The following is a 12,921-nucleotide window of genomic DNA, read 5'->3' on the forward strand; positions in this document are numbered from 1 at the left end:
TTCATAATTCAACTCTGTCTCCTGATCTGTATACTAAGTATCATTCCTGGGGGATGTTGGGGAAAAAAAGAGAGTACAAAATGTAAAAATGGTGACCATTTACGAATGTTCTCATTTTAGCAGAGCCACAAAGTTCAGCTGCAGACCTCAATCTCCCCAAAGTTTGGGACTCTTTGGGTCTTGAGTAGTGGTTTGGGCCTACCTCTTATTTTCTGAATAATTTTTCATGTTCCTGTATGGTGTCTTACAAGTGACACATAGGCAACTCAGTATAGAGTTACAATGAAAATGAAATACAAATTATACTGTGTTGAATTGTACTCTATTGAATGTAAGCAGAAAGAAAAAATGTTTATCAACATTACTTTGAGAAAGGAGGGGAATGCCTATAGAAATAGTACAGAGTACCCTGTTCATCTTTTATATTACCTCACTTCTGCACTACAGAAACTTGTGTACATGTGGGAATGTGGAAAAGCAGTGACTTTTGGTAAGGAAGCCTGAACAAATTTAATTATATTGAATCAAGTCCTTACCAAATTTGGAAAAAAATGAGCATTACTGGTAGAATAGGGGACAACTTAAATAAAGCAGTAAGCCAACTTAAGTAAGTAAAACCAACTTAAGTAAAGCAGATGAAGGATTTGTTGAATAAGGCATGTTCTCAACTTTATCAAGAAACTTTATGAGACAAAAAAACCCTGCATAATTGTAAAATTATTACTGATATCAGGATGAGAATACATTTTACTGATCACATTTTTGTATCTTTTGACCTTGAGCAAAAGACAATGGCATGAGTTTAGCATATAGATTCACTTTCAGTCACACTAATATATATAGAATACATGAAGTGAGGCTCTGCATTTTCAGTAGCATGTATGATATTGGGGAAAGTATGTAAAAAGAGAATGGGTGGGGTTTTTAGAGATCAGCAAATAAGAAGATGGGTTGATTGTATTTAAAAGGAAAGCTTCTTATTGCTAGTTTCTAATTATAATCACACAGAGAGCGCAAAAGGATGAACTGGAGAAAATAAAGCAGTATTATGAGACTTCAAAAGAAGAGGAACTGAAGCTCTTGGACAAACCAGAACAGTAAGATTTAAAAAAATATATTTTTCCATTATGCAGAATCGCCATTTGCTAGGAGGCCGAGGGAGTGTAGGGACAGAAATCTGGCTGGTTAAGTCTTAAAAAATCCTTATTTCAAGAGATGGTGTGAAAAGTGATTATATAGTCCCTTTTTTGATGTACTGTGTATAACTTTCTATTGACTGGGACCACTACGACAGATGAAATATACTAATTTTGCTATGTGACCTTGAGGCAGTCACAATTTCTGTGCCTGCATGCTCTCATTTTTAAAATGCTTTATCTTCCTCTCCTAGGTATTGAGGCTGAATTAATATTTGTAAAGCAGTGACGTGCTTGGATGGAAAGGTGCCATAGAATTTGCTGTTATAATAAACCCCAAAAGCAAAATTCAAATTGCTCGAATTCCCAAATGGAATTATAATCCTATCATTCAGAATGAACCTGTCTTTTATTAAAACAATGTATTTGATCCCAAATTTATGCCGAGCACTAGTTTCTGCTCCCTCCGTGCTGCTCCTTCCTCTTTACTGCTCTCCTCCTCCTCCACTGGCCCCCATCACTCTCCTTACCACCTGTGTTCCCACACTGAGGCCCCACTTTTCTACTCTTCACTATGCTGCTGCTCAGTCATCTTTGGTATAAGAGAGTGGGAGGAAATATGTGGATGATGAAGGAGGAACGGAGGCAGCAGAGATGGCATCTGAGTGTGAGAGCTGGGACACAGAGGGGATATGTTTTTACGTAGTTTCTTTAAGGCTGGAGGTTGGTGTTGGAGGGCAGAAAGATTTTTCTCCTTTCCTACCATCAGAGCAAGCCAAGCAGCTGTTGCTGACATCTGCATATGGGGGAATAGGTTAACGTCTGAGGGTATGAATATCTCCCAAATATTAAGACCTCAGAATACGAATGTCCTTCAAATTTATATACAATCTTGTTCATCTATCCCTTGTCTTTGTGCTTTCATTGACCACACTCAGATGATCCTTGGCCTACAGCATGATACTTTGTGACTATTTGATATTTCACAGAGTCTAAATCTTTGGCAACCTATTTGCTATATCTCTGAGGGTATGTCTACACTACAAAATTAGGTCGAATGTATAGAAGTAGGTTTTGTAGAAAGCTTTTTTATACAGTTGATTGTGTGAGTCCCCACACAAATGCTCTAAGTGCATGTAGTTGGCGGAGTGTGTCCACCGTACTGAGGCAACCGTCGACTTCCGGAGCGTTGCACTGTGGGTGGCTATCCCACAGTTCCCGCAGTCTCCACCGCCAATCTGAATTCTGGGTAGAAATCCCAGTGCCTGATGGGGCTAAAACATTGTCGCGGGTGGTTCTGGGTACATATCGTCAGGCCCCCGTTCCCTCCCTCCCTCTGTGAAAGCAAGGGCAAACAATCGTTTTGTGCCTTTTTTCTTGAGTTACCTGTGCAGACACCATACCACAGCAAGCATGGAGCCAGCTCAACTAACCGTCACCGTGTGTCTCCTGGGTGCTGGCAGACGTGGTACTGCATTGCTACACAGCAGCAGTTTATTGCCTTTTGGCAGCAGACAGTGTAGTATGACTGGTAGCCGTCATCGACGTAGTCCTGGGTGCTCTTTTAATCGGGCGCCTGGGCAAACATGGGAGTGACTCAACCAGGTCATTTCCCTTGTTTCATCTCATGGCGATTCAGTCCTACCAGCAGTGCACTGTCTTTTAATCTGCAGGGAACAGAAGATGATGGCCAGTAGTCATACTGCACCGTCTTCTGCTGAGCACCCAGGTGTTCACGATGGCTAGCAGTTGTACTGCAGAGTCTGCTGCCATCAAGATGTATAAAGATAGATGAAGTGGCTCAAAACAAGAAATAGACCAGATTTGTTTTGTATTCATTTTCTCCTCCCTCCCTCCCTCTGTGAAATCAACGGCCTGCTAAACCCAGTTTTGAGTTCTATCCTTGAGGTTTTGAGTTCTATCCTTGAGGGGTCCATTCAGTTTCTCGCAAAGCTACCCCCTTTGTTGATTTTAATTCCCTGAAAGCCAACCCTGTAAGCCATGTTGTCAGACGCCCCTCCTTCCGTCAGGGCAACGGCAGACAATTGTTCCACGCCTTTTTTCTGTGTAGACGCCATACCACGGCAAGCATGGAGCCCGCTCAGATCACTTTGGCAATTAGGAACACATTAAACACCACACGCATTATCCAGCAGTATATGCAGCACCAGAACCTGGCAAAGCGATACCGGGCGAGTAGGCAACGTCAGCATAGTGACGTGAGTGATGAGGACATGGACACAGACTTCTCTCAAAGCACGGGCCCTGGCAATGTGGGCATCATGGTGCTAATGGGGCAGGTTCATGCGGTGGAATGCCGATTCTGAGCTCGGGAAACAAGCACAGACTGGTGGGACCACATAGTGTTGCGGGTCTGGGATGATTCCCAGTGGCTGCGAAACTTTCGCATGCATAAGGGCACTTTCATGGAACTTTGTGACTTGCTTTCCCCTGCCCTGAGGTGCAAGAATACCAAGATGAGAGAAGCCCTCACAGTTGAGAAGCGAGTGGCAATAGCCCTGTGGAAGCTTGCAAAGCCAGACAGCTACCGGTCAGTCAGGAATCAATTTAGAGTGGGCAAATCTACTCTGGGGGTTGCTGTGATGCAAGTAGCCAACGCAATCAAAGATCTGCTGATATCAAGGGTAGTGACCCTGGGAATTGTGCAGGTCACAGTGGATGGCTTTGCCGCAATGGGATTCCCTAACTGTGGTGGGGCCATAGACGGAACCCATATCCCTGTCTTGGCACCGGAGCACCAAGCTGGAGAGTTCATAAACTGCAAGGGGTTCTGCAAGCACTGGTGGATCACAAGGGACGTTTCACCAACATCAACATGGGATGGCCGGGAAAGGTACATGACGCTCGCATCTTCAGGAACTCTGGTCTGTTTCAAAAGCTGCAGGAAGGGACTTTATTCCCAGACCAGAAAATAACCTTTGGGGATGTTGAAATGCCTATAGTTATCCTTGGGGACCCAGCCTACCCCTTAATGCCATGGCTCATGAAGCCATACACAGGCAGCCTGAACAGTAGTCAGGAGCTGTTCAACTACAGGCTGAGCAAGTGCAGAATGGTGGTAGAATGTGCATTTGGATGTTTAAAAGTGTGCTGGTGCAGTTTACTGACTCGGTTAGACTTCAGCGAAACCAATATTCCCACTGTTATTACTGCTTGCTGTGCGCTCCACAATATCTGTGAGAGTAAAGGGGAGACATTTATGGCGGGGTGGGAGCTTGATGCAAATCGCCTGGCTGCTGGTTATGCACAGCCAGACACCAGGGTGGTTAGAAGAGCACAGGAGGGCGCGGTGTGCATCAGAGAAGCTTTGAAAACCCGTTTCATGTCTGGCCAGGCTACGGTGTGAAAGTTCTGTTTGTTTCTCCTTGATGAAACCCCCCCTGCCCCTTGGTTCACTCTACTTCCCTGTAAGCTAACCACCCTCCCCACCTCCCTTGGATCACCAATTGCAGAGGCAATAAAGTCATTGTTGCTTCACATTTATGCATTCTTTATTCATTCATCACACAAATAGGGGGATAACTACCAAGGTAACCCAGGAGGGGTGGTGGAGGAGGGAAGGACAAGGCCACACAGCACTTTAAAAGTTTAAAACTTTAAAACTTATTGAATGCCAGCCTTCTGTTGCTTGGGCAATCCTCCTGGGTTGAATGGCTGGGTGGCCGGAGGCCCCCCCACCGCGTTCTTGGGCATCTGGGTGAGGAGGCTATGGAACTTGGGGAGGAGGGTGGTTGGTTACACAGGGGCTGTAGTGGCAGTCTGTGCTCCTGCTGCCTTTCCTGCAGCTCAACCATACACTGGAGCATATTGGTTTGATCCTCCAGCAGCCTCAGCATTGAATTCTGCCTCCTCTAATCATGCTGCCACCACCTTAGAGCTTCAGCCCTCTCTTCAGCCCACCACCTCTCCTCCTGGTTATTTTGTGCTTTTCTGCACTCTGACATTGTCTGCCTCCTCACATTCGTCTGTGCTCTGTCAGTGTGGGAGGACAGCATGAGCTCAGAGAACATTTCATCACGAGTGCATTTTTTTCACCTTCTAATCTTCGCTAGACTCTGGGAAGGAGAAGATCCTGTGATCCTTGAAACACATGCAGCTGGTGGAGAAAAAAAAAGGAACAGTGGTATTTAAAAAGACACATTTTATAGAACAATGGGTACACTCTTTCGTGGTAAACCTTGCTGTTAACATTACATACATAGCACATGTGCTTTCGTTCCACGGTCGCATGTTGCCTCCCCACTCCGTGTGGCTAGCCCCTCCTGCATCTCCGTGGCTAACAGCGGGGAACATTTCTGTTCAGCCACAGGCAAACAGCCCAGCAGGAACGGGCATCTCTGAATGTCCCCTTAATAAAAGCACCCTATTTCAACCAGGTGACCATGAATGATACCACTCTCCTAAGGATAACACAGAGAGATAAAGAACGGATGTTGTTTGAACGCCAGCAAACATACACTGCAATGCTTTGTTCTGCAATGATTCCCGAGTACGTGCTACTGGCCTGGAGTGGTAAAGTGTCCTACCATGGTGGATGGAATAAGGCTGCCCTCCCCAGAAACCTTTTGCAAAGGCTTTGGGAGTATATCCAGGAGAGCCACGAATGCCAGGGCAAATTAATCATTAAACATGCTTGCTTTTAAACCATATACAGTGTTTTAAAAGGTACACTCACCAGAGGTCCCTTCTCTGCCTGGCAGGTCCGGGAGGCAGCCTTGGTGGGTTCGGGGGGTACTGGCTCCAGGTCCAGGGTGACAAACAGTTCCTGGCTGTCGGGAGAACCGGTTTCTCCACTTGCTTGCTGTGAGCTATCTACAACCTCATCATCATCATCTTCCTCGTCCCCAAAACCTGCTTCCATGTTGCCTCCATCTCCATTGAAGGAGTCAAACAACACGGCTGGGGTAGTGGTGGCTGAACCCCCTAAAATGGCATGCAGCTCATCATAGATGTGGCATGTTTGGGGCTCGGACCCGGAGCGGCTGTTTGCCTCTCTGGTTTTCTGGTAGGCTTGCCTCAGCTCCTTCAGTTTCACACGGCACTGCTTCGGGTCCCTGTTATCGCCTCTGTCCTTCATGCCCTGGGAGTTTTTGACAAATGTTTTGGCATTTCGAAAACTGGAATGGAGTTCTGATAGCACGGATTCCTCTGCCCATACAGTGATCAGATCCCATACCTCCCATTCGGTCCATGCTAGAGCTCTTTTGCGATTCTGGGACTCCATCATGGTCACCTCTGCTGATGAGCTCTGCATGGTCACCTGCAGCTTGCCACGCTGGCCAAACAGGAAATTGAAATTTGAAAGTTCGCAGGCCTTTTCCTGTCTACCTGGCCAGTGCATGTGAGTTGAGAGTGCTGTCCAGAGCGGTCACAATGGAGCACTCTGGGATAGCTCCTGGAGGCCAATACCGTCTAATTGCATCCACAGTACCCCAAATTCGACCCATCAAGGCCGATTTCAGCGCTAATCCCCTTCTCGGGGGGTGGCGTAAGGAAATCGATTTTAAGAGCCCTTTTAAGTTGAAAAAAAGGGCTTCGTCGTGTGGACGGGTGCAGGGTTAAATCGATTTAACTTTGCTAAATTCGACCTCAACTCCTAGTGTAGACCAGGGCTGAGTGAAATAAATATAAGCACATTTTATGTCCTGGAAAATATGAATCATGCTTAGTGTTCTGGAATTATAAGAGGCCATGCCTAGTTTTGTAAATCATGGTGGGGAGGGGTTGGTCCACGTTAGTCACCCTGTCAGTTTCATGCTATCATTGTTCTGTAGTTAAAAATGAGGCATTTTAAAGAAACCAATTATTGTTGGTAATTCCAAATAAAATGAGTCTGCTTTCTCACCATCTCGTCTTTATCAAAACAGTTCTTATAATCCTTACCTAATTATCCCATGATTTCACCTGTTATTGAGAGATGTTGATTAAGGAGACTTCTTTTTTTAAATGTTGCTTTAAAATGAAATTATCAACCAGTGGTCAGGAATTAGGGCCTGCAGCTGAGCTTGGGACCAGTTAGTTGACCTCAGCTGAACACCTCGATAGACCAAACCTACCAGGCCTGCTTTGAAGCCAAGGAACAGCAGCCCTGGCTGCTGCTCAGTGCTTTTCTTGCAGCTGCAGCTGCTCCTGTGCCTGCCTTGTTCCCAGCCTTGCTCCTGCCCTGCTCCAGTCTGTTCAAGAGCTGCTCTCCTGCTTGGTTCTTGACTCTGGCTCTGACTACTGACCTCTGACTCCAGCTCTAAGTGACTAAGCTTGATCACCCACTGCTGCAACCACTAGGCCTGACCACCCACATCCCATTCCATGACAGTTTGAGCATCCTCCTCCTGAAAGAAGGGACAGGTTCTGCTAGCAGAATGGATACTGCTAGGGCCAGTGTCTCCCTGTCAGAGATAGTGAGTCTCTTGCAGAATCTGCAGACTCAGGTCGCTGCCCTGCAGGCCCAGAATGTGGCACCTAGGCATAGGCCATGCCACCTGCAGCTCCAACTCCAGCCACTCGAGAACCAAAAATTTCCCTGCTAGACGAGTTAGCTGGCGACTGCAGTAAGTTCCTCAAGTTTCTGAATTAGTGCTGGCCCTATTTCTGTTGCGCCCTCAGTCATTTCCCCTGTCCACTCCTGAGTAGGACTTATCAGCCTGCTGACTGGAGAGGCATTAGCCTGGGCCTCTCCACTGCTGGAGAATTTGAGTCCTCTTCTGAGCCAATTGAGAATTTTTGTTCAAGCCGTGGCGATGATTTTCAATGACCTGAGTCGCATGCGTATGGAAGAGGCTGCTCTCCAAGCATTGCTGCAGAGGCATTGTCCAGTTGCTCATTATGCCGTGGAGTTTCAACACTTGGTAGCAGCCACCAAATGGAATGAGGCTATGCAGCACTAGCACTGAGCAGGAAGCTCAGCTCAGATGATGAGGTCAAAGATGAGTTGGTGCAGATGGAGCCTCTGACAGGTCAGATGCCCTAATTGAACTGTGCATAAAGACTGACAACTGCCTGATGGAACACCACCAAGTAAGAAGATTAGCTTCCTGACCCTACCAATCACTCTGACTCCAGCCAACCAACTTTCTGTGCCTTCCCCACAGCCTGTGTCCATGCAGGTTGACCAAGCTGGGCCCCGCTTCTCTAACATAGAGGAAAACAGGCCTCAGGCCTGTGCCTATACTGCGGAGAACTGGAACACTTAGCATTGACTTGCCCTGCAGAGGCCCAGTCTGCATCCCAGTCAGGAAGCACCCAGCTCCAATAGAAGGTTTGGCATTCTTCCCCTTGCTCTGGTACCCTGCACCAACATTTATCTGCTGGTACTCTGGCGCCTCAGGTAATTTAATGGACTTGAATTTACGTGAGAGTATAATGTCATCACCAAATGCAAAGTTTCCCTGATTTAATAGTGTCCATTGATGGACCGCTCCTCTCTACAGGCTGCCACTCGCCTAACTGCCCCTTAGAGGTCACTACCCTTCAAGGTCATCAAGAAATTCTTCGGTTTGGATTGATCCATATGCCACATTCTCCTGTTCTCCTCTGTATTCCTTGGTTCATTGCCCATGATCCATATCTCTGCTCGCAGACTGACATGGTGCATTTTAGTTCACCATACTGCTGGGATCTTGCCTCCCAAAATCCAACCACAGAGATAAATACTCTGCTTCTTTGCCTATCTCCCAGGAGATTCCAAGACAGGGGGCTTAGTCTAAAAGGATCCTTCGCAACCCCTATGGTCTCTTCAACAGTCCCAGTGGTACATGCCAAATATCAAGACTTCTCTAACATATTTGACAAAAAGAAAGCTGACATCTTGCTACCTCACTGTATCTCCGACTGCCCTGTTGACCTCCAGCCTGGGGCAGTGATCCCTTTTGGGTGTATCTGTTCTCTCTCAGAAAATGAGTTATAGGCTGTCTGAAGCTATCTCCAAGAAAACTTGCAAAGGGGGTTCATCCATCTCTCTCATTGGTAAGAAGGATGGCTCCCTGTGGCCTTGTGTGGATTAACAGCCATTAAACCATGTTACAGTCCAGAACCAGTAGCCCTTACCAATGAACTCTTTGAGAGACTCTGCTTCACCAAGGTCTTTACCAAGTTGGACCTTTGTGGAGCTTGTAACCCAGTTCGGATTAGAGATAGAGATGAATAGAAGACAGCCTTCACACTTGGTATGGACACTTTAGTACTTGGTTATGCTCTTCAGCTTGTGCAACACTGTGGTGACTTTCCAGTGCTTCATTCATGATCTCTTTAGGGACATGCTGGACCAATTTGTGGTTAGCTACCTCAATGAGATCCTCATTTTTACTGAGGATCTGGTTATCGTGATCAACATGTATGCTGAATCTTAGAAAGATTCTCCTAAAACCACTTGTATGTGATGCTCAAGAAGTGTGAATTTGACCAGGACATGACTGAATTCCTGGGGCATATTGTCTTCCTCAAGGGACAAACTATGGACCCACGCAAGGTGGCATCCATGTCATGGTTGATTTCCTAAGATGGTGCACTTTGTTCTGTGCCATGCCTTCCCTACTGTATCAGAAACAACATGTCTCTTCCTAGAGAATGTCTTCCGTTACCATGGATCACCAACTGGCCTCATGTCGGATCAGAGCTCCTGTTCATCTCCCCTTTTTGGTGGGTATATCTATGATTTCTTGGCATAGAGTCCCTCACCTTTTCTGCCTATCACCCGCAAATCAATGGGCAAACAGAACATATCAGCCAGATTCTAGAATGGTATCTTCACTGTTTTTTTAATTACTAATTTTCCTTGTGGAATTTGCCTACAATAATGCAACCCACGCAAACTTCATTCTTTGCTAACTATGGCTTTAAACCTTGTTTTCATCCAGACATACCCACGAGTTCCCAGGTACCTACCACCATGGACTTGGCTACTCACTTGCTCGAAGTGCACCAAGAATTCAAGAAAAATGTAAGATCTTCTAAAGAAGCTTATAGCACCAGTCTAACCAGGGTCACCAAACTTCCCCAACCTTGTTGTAGGGACAGAGTTTGGTTATCCACCCAGAATCTTAAAGCCCATCAGCCAAACTGGATTACCAGTACCTGGGCCATTTCAAGATCTTGGAACAGGTCAATCCAATAACATGCAATCTGAAGCTACCCAAGGCCCTAAAGATCCATCCTGTATTTTATAACTTCCTTCTAAAGCCTTTTCTGAGAACCCCTTCTTGAACCGCTCCAACCCACTTCCACCATCCATAACCGTTCGAGGGCAGGAGTAATATTTGATCTGATGAATTCTTTCTTCCTAGTAAGTTAGGGGGAAACTCCAGTACCTGGTGGACTGGGAGGGCTACAGTCCAGATGTACAGGCCAGAGAAATGGTGGAGAACGTCTGTGCTGAGCCTGGGACCAGCTAGTTAACCTAAGCTGAACATCTTGATTGACCAGACCCCCTGATTGGCTGAGAAGTGTCACCAGGCCTTCTCTTTAGCCCAGCAGCTGGACCAGGCCAGCACCTGCTCCCTAAAATTCAAAGGTATCTTGACAAATTGGAGAAGTGGGCTACAGACACACAATGAAAGACAAATGTAAGTGCTACATTTAGGGGAGAAAAACCAAATTCACAAATACAGAATGGGAGATAACTAGCTTGGACACAGCATTGCTGAGAAGGATCTGGCACTCGTGGTTGATCACAACCTCAACATGAGTCAGCAATGCGATGCTGTTGCAAAAAAAGTATATGCAGTTTTGGGTTGCATTAACAGAAGCATAGCTGGTAAGTCACAGGATGTGATAGTACCACTCTACTGGACTCTGGTTAGGGTTCAGCTGGAGTTCTGCATCCAACTTTGGTCATTGCTGTATAAAAAGGATGTAGAGAAATTGGAAAGGATCCATAGGCGAGCAACAAAGCTGATCAAAGGAATGGAAGGCAAGCCATATGAGCAGAGGCTGAAGGAACTGGGTATGTTTAGTTTCGAAAAGAGGAGATTAAGGAGAGACATGATATCAGCCTTCAAATACTTGAAAGGCTGCCATTAAAAAGATGGAGAAAAATTGTTCTCTCTTGCCATAGAGATCAGGTCAAGAGGCAATGGATACAAACTACAGCATACCAGGGTTGAGCAGGGGGTTGGACTAGATGACCTCCTGAGGTGTTTTCCAACCCTGATATTCTATGATTCTATACCAGTTTTAGATTAAATCTCAAAATAATCTTCCTAACTGTAAGAACAGTGGAACAAACTGCCTAGGGAAGTGGTGGAAGCTTCACTGGAGGTTTTCAAAAAGAGGCTGGATAGCCATATGTTTTGTATGGTTTAGACACAACAAATCCTGCTTCTTGGCAGGGGTTTAGCTAAATGATCGTTGTGGCCCCATGTAACCCTACAGTTCTATGGTTCTATGCTTCCCGCCGCAGCTATGATCATCCTGTCCCAGCCTTGTTCCCAGCTGTACTTGGTTCCTGACTCCGACACTGATTCTGGTCTTTGGTGCTATTCCTGGCCTCTGATTGTCGCTCCAACCACCAGTCCTGACCACCCTCTGCTCTGACCATAACCCCAGAGATGCTCTTACATCAGTTTTATAAGCCATTCAAAATACTGCACTTTCTGGAAACTCAATAAATCAATTGTGCTGTTACGACTATCCACTGAGTCTCAATAAACGCGGACCCAGGGGCTTTTGTTGGAACTACGTTAAGCACATTCGTCCCACAAAAGATTAAGTACACAAGAGTTCCAACCTTGTATGCCCAGATTAAAATTAGTTACTATGGGACATAAACCTAACTGCATTTTCATTGGTAAGGTTCAAAGCACAGTTAAATATGAAATGCCATGTTTTTAAAATTGTTACAAATGGTAACATTATGGATTAAAATACTGTAAGTGTTGGGCTAAATTCAGTACAGTCTAAAAGAAGCTTTTGCTAATTTTAAACGTTTTAAAATTCCAGAGAAACAGAAAGCTTTCCTGTTATCAATAATGGTCTCCTGCACATGTGATTTTGATTTGTTTTGCTGGCATGTTATATTTGCTATTGTTGATGTACACTGTAAATGTATCTTAGCAGTATTGCAGTGTGCCCCTAAATTATGTTTCTTGATAATAAAGTTGTTAAAATGCTAATATTCATTAGAGTGGAAAAGATTTATATGTGTAATTGACCACAACATGGGGTCTTGTCTGAGGGACACAGATGCTCTAGCTTCTTTCCAAGTATTGCATTTTGGCTGAAATGCAATCTTCCTGTAGTTCTAGCTAGTACTAAATCATTGCTAGACAGGGAAATGGGAGCAAAATGCAATTTGGGGCTTTATTGCTGACCATGTTATTGAGCACAGTAAGTAGAGAACTGTCATTTGTTTGAAGGTAAAATATTTGCTTCTCCCCAAATTATGACACTGAGTCCTCATTCTCCCCTCTCTTACACGGGGGTATCTCCATTGACTTCAGTGGTGGTCCTTTTGAATTTCACTGGCATGAGAAGAGAATCAGTTTTGTTTCAAATTATTCACTAAACTTGATGTTTTTAGAATGTGAATAAATATAAACTGGTGCATTATTTCTTGGTAAAAATGATAACTTCATTGTCTTTCAATTCAATGGATGCTATGATTCATATATAGTTACACTATGATGGCCTTTGGGCCTGATTCAAAGTTACACTAAGGCCCTTTTTACAGCAGTCTGTCAGGGTAAAGGAGCCATCAAGTGGGTATACATTTTATATAAGCTTTCTTTAAGGTGTCTTTACACTGCCAGGGTAGAGTACCTGATATGAAACC

General features: G+C 45.2%; 1 protein-coding gene across 2 annotated transcripts in view; it reads left to right on the forward strand.

The window, feature by feature from the left end:
- LOC140913108 (formin-like) overlaps positions 1-12,921 on the forward strand; it is a 246,746-nt gene that overhangs the window by 125,145 nt on the left and 108,680 nt on the right. For both annotated transcript variants that reach the window (XM_073348842.1, XM_073348843.1), the window contains one exon: positions 1,009-1,097. In XM_073348842.1, the coding sequence (XP_073204943.1) occupies positions 1,009-1,097 (89 nt within the window). The remainder of the gene's footprint in view (positions 1-1,008; positions 1,098-12,921) is intronic.

This window comes from Lepidochelys kempii, chromosome 6 (assembly GCF_965140265.1).
Source record: "Lepidochelys kempii isolate rLepKem1 chromosome 6, rLepKem1.hap2, whole genome shotgun sequence".
Classification (NCBI taxonomy): Eukaryota; Metazoa; Chordata; order Testudines; family Cheloniidae; genus Lepidochelys; species Lepidochelys kempii.